The sequence below is a fragment of the Eurytemora carolleeae genome, unplaced genomic scaffold, assembly GCF_000591075.1.
Source record: "Eurytemora carolleeae unplaced genomic scaffold, Eaff_2.0 scaffold1481, whole genome shotgun sequence".
In the NCBI taxonomy this organism is placed as follows: Eukaryota; Metazoa; Arthropoda; class Copepoda; order Calanoida; family Temoridae; genus Eurytemora; species Eurytemora carolleeae.
The window spans coordinates 18,482-26,749 of NW_019397370.1; the positions used below are offsets into that span (position 1 = coordinate 18,482).

The 8,268-nt window shown below is 34.7% G+C and overlaps 1 protein-coding gene across 1 annotated transcript in view; it reads left to right on the top strand.

Moving 5' to 3' along the window:
• Positions 1–8,268, top strand: part of LOC111713811 (uncharacterized) — a gene marked incomplete in the record, with an annotated part of 26,240 nt that overhangs the window by 16,899 nt on the left and 1,073 nt on the right. Inside the window, 3 exon segments of the mRNA XM_023488754.1 lie at positions 858–956; positions 1,015–1,152; positions 4,998–5,028. Coding sequence (XP_023344522.1) covers positions 858–956; positions 1,015–1,152; positions 4,998–5,028 — 268 coding nt within the window.

Below are 8,268 nucleotides of genomic sequence, written 5' to 3' on the forward strand. Positions count from 1 at the left end.
GCGCTGAGTATCTGCGTCATCATCATAAAGGAGTCATGGGGTGATGTAGAGCTTCATGTTGGTGGAGCAGATCAACAGGTGCGTTGGGCTGAGTATCTGCGTCATCATCATAAAGGAGTCAAGAGGCTCCCTGTGTCGGAGCTACTACTAGCTCAACTCTCCTAACCTGACTGAGGGCTGGGATGTGTATAGGGGTGAGGCGGGGAACAAAGGAGCGAGGGTGACATGTGGGCGGAAAAGGATTCATACGTCTTTAAAACAAGCAATGGGCAACGGCATCGGAGTCCGTAAAATCGTCTTCCTTATATTTCGAATTTGTGTTAACAAATAGATATCTTTATTGTGGAATAATTAGAGTATGTAATAGATATCTTTATTGTGGAATAATTAGAGTATGTAATAGATTTCTCTATTGTGGAATAATTAGAGTATTTAATAGATTTCTCAATTGTGGAATCATTAGAGTATGTAATAGATTTCTCTTTTAATAATTAGAGTATGTAATAGATTTCTCTATTGTGGAATAATTAGAGTATGTAATAGATTTCTCTATTGTGGAATCATTAGAGTATTTAATATATATCTATATTTTGGAATAATGTGTGTAATAAATATTTGTATTTGGAATAATTAGAGTATGTAAAAGATATCTCTATTGTGGAAAACTTTCGACTATCTCTCCTGATCTATCCTCTTTCTTTCAATTCTCTCTTAATCATTCGTTCTGTTACTATTGATTCTCTTTTAACATATTCTTATTTGGTTCTTTGTTTTAAAATCTAGCTTTTTCTTAATTTTCCATTCCAGAATTTCAAATTTCCAACAATTACTTTTCATGCTAATTTTATCTGTTCCAGGAGAACCCTGTCAAGGTTGTGGAGCAGGACGAAGAGCAAACTGAACCCGGAGAAACTGAAGAGGAGACTGAACCTTTTCGTAAACGCTCTTCTACCATGGTACATTTGGTCTCAATGATAAAATATTTCATTAAACTATTTCTACTTTTGTTTTCAGACGGAAGTCAAAGAATTTCGAGCACGCGCATTGAGCGCTGGTCAGCATGCGCGCGCCCATGTCTCCAGTATAGTTGCGAAAATAAGACGGCGCTCCAACTCTAATGCAGACGAGAAAAAGAAGAAAATCAGATGCTACGTAAGTTTTCAATTTATTATTTAATGATTGCTAAAAATAAAAATGTTATTTTTTTAACAGTTTAAAAATGTTTCGCTTCGTGAAACCAAGAAGTTGTAAGAGGGATTAGAAGTGATGAAGGGAGTAAAGGAAGAGTAAAGAGTGAGGAAAAATATGACGAGAAAGATTTAGAAAACAATGAAGAAAGAGGAGAAAATGGTTATGGGAGAACTGATTAGTAGAGAAGGAATAGGATAAGGAAGAATATGGATCGGGGTTAGGAGTGGAAAGACCAGGAAAAGGATGATTTGGAGAGGAATCTTAAGAATAAAAAGGATTAGGAAGTAAATAATTAGGAAAGAAGGGATTAGGAGAGGAAAAATTAGGAGAAGAGGAAGGATAAGGAGAGAAAGGATTAGAAGAGGAAGAATTAGAAGAGGAAGGATAAAAAGAAGTATAAAAAGAAGAAGTATAAAAATAGGAAGGATTAAAATAGGGAGGATTAGGAGAGGAAGGATTAGAAGAGAAAGGATTAGAAGAGGAAGGATTAGAAGAGGAAGGATTTAAATAGGAAGGATTAGAAGAGGAAGAATTATAAGAGAAAGGCTTAGGAGAGGAAGGATTAGAAGAAAAGGAAGGATTAGAAGAGGAATGATTAGAAGAAGGATTAGAGAAAAAGGATTAAGAGAGTAAGGATTAGAAGATAAAGGGCAAGACGAGGAAGGTTTAGGAGAAGAAAGATTAGAAGAAGAAGGATTAGAAAAGGAAGGATAAGAAGAGAAAGGATTAGAAGAGGAAGGATTAAAAGATAAAGGGCAAGACGAGGAAGGTTTATAAGAGGAAGGAAATTAGAAGAAGGGGGATTAGAAGAGAAAGGATACGAAGAGGAAGGATTAGAAGAGGAAGGATTTGAAGAGGAAGCTAGGATTTGAAGAGGAATGATTAGAAGAGGAAGGATTAGAAGAGGAAGTAAAAAACAGGAAGGATTAAGAGAGTATGGATTAGAAGATAAAGGGCAAGACGAGGAAGGTTTAGGAGAAGAAAGATTAGAAGAGGAAGGATTAGAAGGGGAAGGATTAGAAGAGGAAGGATTAGAAGAGTAAGCATAAGAAGATAAAGGGCAAGACGAGGAAGGTTTATAAGAGGAAGGATTAGAAGAAGGGGGATTAGAAGATAAAGGGCAAGACGAGGAAGGTTTAGGAGAAGAAAGATTAGAAGAGGAAGGATTAGAAGGGGAAGGATTAGAAGAGAAAGGATTAGAAGAGTAAGGATAAGAAGATAAAGAGCGGGGCGAGAATAGGAAAGGGTTGAAAAGAAAAGATAGGGTTAGTACCTGAAATTGGGACAAACTTTGGGTGAATAATGAATTGTACTTTAACTAATTTTTGTCCTCCCTTTCTATAATTATTGGTAGGAGAAAGAGATCTTTCTGGAACAACTTTTCAGAAATTTTCCTAAAAACTTGTTTATTTCAATACTAACTTGAAAAAATATTCAGATTTCCAAATATATAATTTCAGTCATGGTAAGATTTAAATAAGTTTAAATATGTTGGTTAATTGAATGTACTGTGTGTGTTCTTAAACTCAACCCCACAATTGCCCCCCCCCTTTCNNTATTAAACAGATTTGACCACCATGACGTAAATAGAATTCACAGATTCACCCTAAACCAGTCCATCAACTACCATCATCTCTAGCCTAGTATTGACAGAAGGATACTAGAGTCAAGCAAGTTCAAACTGTTAGTGACAAGGGGACCTGGAGAAAAATAAAACCGAACTTGACAAGAATATCTTAAACAAGCAGAGAACTGGAGCCGATTTTCCATTATCAGATCTTTCCAGGTTCAGATCATCAAAATTCTCATATAGAGCTCCTGTATCCATGGGAACTAGAGACGGGTTGGTTCGAATTAATCGGAGACAAATCAGTATCGGATCAATTGGATCTTCGGCACGCCATAACCATGGAGAGGGTTCGGAACTGGTTAAAGAAGCGGCATCATTCGGCAGGTAAGACACTAAAATTATTTTGAAAAAAGGGCGTTTACAGGGTGCGGAGGGGGGAAGCATGGAAGCTGTGTGTCCCACCCTAAACATGGGAAGGGGGGTAGGCTCCCCCCCCTGGATTTAGATATCTTACTTTATCCATTTATAATTTTATATTTAGAGGTGTAAAAGTACATTTTAAACAATATATTTAATTCTTTTTTTTTCTTTGCACAGTGCATGCACTGCATCGACCTTTTGTATTTTTTAATTACAATTTTATTCCTATTATTTCAAAAACAATAAATACAAAATCTTCAAAGAGTCCTATTAATGTTAATGTTATACGTTAATAGTTTCTCTTTTCATGGATTCTAAGTTTGACTGGAGATTTTTATTATTTTTCAAAAATGCCTTTTACCATCTCTATAGTATAAAAACAATACTCATTGAATTTGAAAATAATAAAATGTAATTTTTTTTTTTTGGGGGGGGGGGCTAGTTTCATTTAAATGGGGAGATAAAGTGAGGTTGTTTACACTGCATAATTGTTATTTCTCATGTTCATTGGAGTATTTAAAGGCATAACGGAGTCTTTTAGAGTTTTCTGATTCTTATTATAAGACTAATAATTAAAGTAGATGTTCTAAATTTACATTTCAAATTTTCCGGTTTCCCAAGTTTCTGTAAATGACCTGATTTCTCTCCTTTGTCTTCGTACTCTAACTTCCAAACCTTAAATCTTTGTAACATTTTGTTGTATTAAACTATGAATTCTACTAGATCAAATAGTCAAAGGTTTTGAACTATCTGGTGGCAAAGATATTAGAATGGGATTGTCAGCTGCTTCACGGAACGATTAAAAGACATGAAGGAATTAAGTCTTTGCCACAAACTCTGATTTTTTAGTCTCTAAATATTTGCAACCAAATGTTGTAGACCTTAGATATTTCAACCTAAAAGTTCTGTTAGATCAAATAATCTAAATTTGAAATATCAAAAGTTTACACCATTAGGTTACACAGATTTAGGGATTAGAAAAGTTTGTGACTCAATGACATTTTCAGAACCTAGCAAAATATACAGTTGTATTAGCAAAGATCAAACTCTTCATTAACATTTAAAACAAGAGAATGCAAGTTTAATTTAAATTTTATCGGGCAACCTCAAGTTTGCAGTTTCAAAATTTTTAGCTTTCTCAAAATGTTGATATATTCAATTAAGTTTTATTTTAGAGTATGATTCCCAGAGTGAGGATTCTAAATTCTTCCGTAAGCGCAGGAACTCTCTACCCCAGAGGAATCCACACCCCAGGTTTCAAGGAGTACCTGGAGCTAGTGAGGAGCACGGGCGGAATAACTCCCGAAACCGGAGAAAGAACGTGATGCAGCCACCCCCTCTCTCTCTGTTCCAGGTTGATGAGAATAAAAGTATAACTCCAGCCTGTGTCTCCGCAGCAGAGGAAAGGATTGCGGAGCAGGGTTCGGAGAGAATTCGGAGACGGAAATCAGGGTTGGATGATTGGGTAAACATAACCTACTCTAACTTACCAACATTAGCTCCAAACACTCTGGTGAGTTGTTTCTAATTCTATGGCATGGAGAAAGAGAAGAACAGAAATGTTCTCATTATAAAATTAAAATAACAATAAATACTAAGTATATTTACTTTCCAGTTAATTAAGTTGATCTTATCTCTCAACACTATTTCCGAATCAGATATATGATTTTTTTTATAAACACAAAGTACGATACAAACATGGAACAACTAGTTGATCCATGGATACAAATCAATTCCATCTCAACACCCTTAAAAGGGAAACTTACAAAACCAAACCAGTAAAATCAAATCTATGAAACTTTTCTTTTTGTTTCAGCCGAGTTCAGACTTCGATCTAAACCTGAGAGGTAAGTAAATATATTTATTATTAATTTAATCCTAAAACAACTATTTTTATGATGACATCATACATAAGAGATGAATTGTAATTATTCTGAAGTCAGGAATTAGCTCTGTTTCTCTGACTAAAATTAATGATAGTATAATTATAATTAAAGGTCCAGTTGCTGAATTTCCCCTGCTTCATATTAAATTCCTGTTTTATCCCCCCTTGTACGTTTCTATCTAGTTCAGTGTATACTGTGTACTCTGAGTACTCTCTATACTCCGAACCCAGGTCTAGGATCTGTCATAGATTAAGTTAAACCTCCCCCAGCCTTAAATTTTCCCTTTCCACCTTTTTCATAAAGTAACAGGAAGGGTAGAACATAAATTTAAGATAGTCTAAATATAGCTCCGTGAAAATTGACAGAAGAATGATGAGAAGGGTTGAGAAGTGTATCAGTCCTGCTCCGGTTTCGTATATTGATACTGCAGTATACACTGCTGAGCATGCGCAGATCTGCTTTCTTAACATGGCGGTATCAACTATCAAGCGGCTCAAGCCTTAACCTCAGTTTTCTAACTGGGTTGGTCCTCGACACGCCAATACTTCCCGCCCCGCCCCTCTGCGGGGCACGCCTACCCTTACGTCTCTAACCATAGAACCCTAATCTGTGAATCCAAGAACCTTGACGAGAAAATCTCAGATCTAAACCGACAAAATACAGGAAATTATTCTTCAACGTTTTCATTGATTATTTTGGACCTATTTCTGGAAGACAAAGTGTGTGTGTATCTGTATAGTGTGTACTGCGACGAGCCCGGATAGAACAGTTCTGTGAACCATCTGCGCACACTTAAACCTGTTAAAAATAGTTCAATAGCAATTGAACTATTTGTAATGGTGAAATTTTTTTCGTTTACAAAATTATCTGCGATTTTTTTCTGTTAACCCATACTAAGTATAGTATAACAGCTGATTGTCATAATTGGACGAATTGTACACGGTTTTGCTTAATTAATTTTAGGAATGGCATAATTATAATTTAAAAGCGACTGTAACTAGAGCGTATACAAGCAGCTCTACATATACAGTCACAAGATATTTCGAGAAATTGGCAAGAGTTGTTTCAACATTTCTGGGAAATCTTTCAATCTTGATTTCCTGTCAACAGAGGGAAGGGACTGTAGAGTGTAGACGTATAGTTCAAGTGAGCCCCCTTTTTTAGAGTGGCTTATGTGAGATTCACAATATACGTCACCAGCTTTTGAAACCTCTAACTGACCAATAATATGGATGATATCGTAATTTGTTGCTAGAAAGAGTCTATAATTATCACATTTTATTTTATATAAAGAAATCCGCAAGTAATTTAACAGGGAAACTTCAAATTAAATTAATCATTATTTTGGAAGATATATCCTGGTCCTGCCTGGATATCTCAGTTATCAAAGTTTCAAAGGGTACAGTTATGAATGGAAACATACGTCTGCACAAAGAAAAGAAAAGGATCAAAAAGATTTCAAATGATATTTAGAAGTCAGATTGAATTTGGAGATTTTTTGCTGCATTTCCTAATCTTTACAGTCTTGTTCTCCTTTGTTAAAAGTTTAAACGTTTTTAGCTTTTACAGTTATTTATCGTAAAACAAGTATTGAACAATAAAGCAAATACTTCTTAAATGTCAGTTTATTTTTTAAAAATTCAAGGCTGGAAAGAGGTTTCATTCAAAACTATTATTTATTTACATTTGACATTTGAAATGAGAGTAAAAATTGAAAAAATTATATTTTTAAACATGTAACAAAAGGGGAGGATGTTGGGTACAGGGGCGTAGTGTGGGGGGGGCGGTACCCCTGTGCACCCCCTAGGATCCCCCAAAAGCCAGAGGCAGGCTTAATATATTAAACTTACATATATATTCAGATTTTTTCTTTTCTTATCAATTGACAATGACAATTTGTCCATTATATGATAATTTCTCAAATTCTCTCTTGTACCTTAATCTTATTTACAATATTTTTTTCACGGGGTTTTTATTTAAAATCCATTTCAGTCTCTCGGAGCAAGGTGTTTATGTTAAATTAAATATATAGTTTTTTAAATGTTTGCTACTAGATTTTTTCTCTTTTACTACTAGATTTTTTAATGGTATGATTGGTAATTATGGTCAGATGATTAATAGTCAGGTAGACTAATATAGATTTTAAGCTTTAATTTTTTTCTTAAAAAAAGAATTGTTTTTTCTAAACCTCCATTTGGTTAATGTCTGAAATTTAAGTTTTCAATAATAATTAGGGATCAGGAATTAATTTTAATTTTAAAGTTGTAATTTTTTTTAACCAAAACCTTTTTGCTTAAATAAGCGAGTTCTTTGTCATAAAATATTATCCCTTGTGCACACCCCGGGGGTAACATAGGCAATTTATTTTATTTCATTTGTGAAATTCCACGGGCACCGCCGGGCACTTCATGCATGATTATCGCTTAAAACCAAGCGCAGATAAACGGTGGAAGTAACTATTATTAATATAAACCTGGGCAATGTCGGGTACTCCCGCTAGTTTTGGAATAAAAAAGCTTAAAAGCTTTGACATTTTATTCACAGGTGGTTTTAGATTTATCCCACTTGAATTGTTATAAAATGCCTAGACATTGTGGCGTAATGATTTCATCATTAATATTATTTCCCTACTCATGTTTCATTCAGGTTTGAACCTTACAAGCAAAATAATTTATTGTTGCATTTTTAAATGATTGGATTTAGGAAAATTTAAGTAATAGTTTCGTAGAATATAGATAATTGAACTCGAAACCAGTTGATATTGCTCCAGGCAGTAGGCTTAATACAGGCCCTAGTTTTACTCAGGGTCTTGGTTATACAGTGCTAACCTTTCTTACAGTGCAAACCTATAGATACAGTACAGATACTTCTAGCCTGTATACAGCGTTATCCTATAGTTTTAACAGTGCAAACCTTTAGATACAGTACAGATACTGATATCCTGTATACAGCTTTACCCTATAGTTTTAACAGTGCAAACCTATTCTGTGTATAGGATATATAGTGAAAATCTATCCTGTGTATAGGATATATAGTGCAAACCTATCCTGTGTATAGGGTATATAGTGCAAACCTATTCTGTGTATAGGATATATAGTGCAAACCTATCTTGTGTATAGGATATATAGTGCAAACCTATCCTGTGTATAGGGTATATAGTGCAAACCTATTCTGTGTATAGGATATATAGTGCAAACCTAT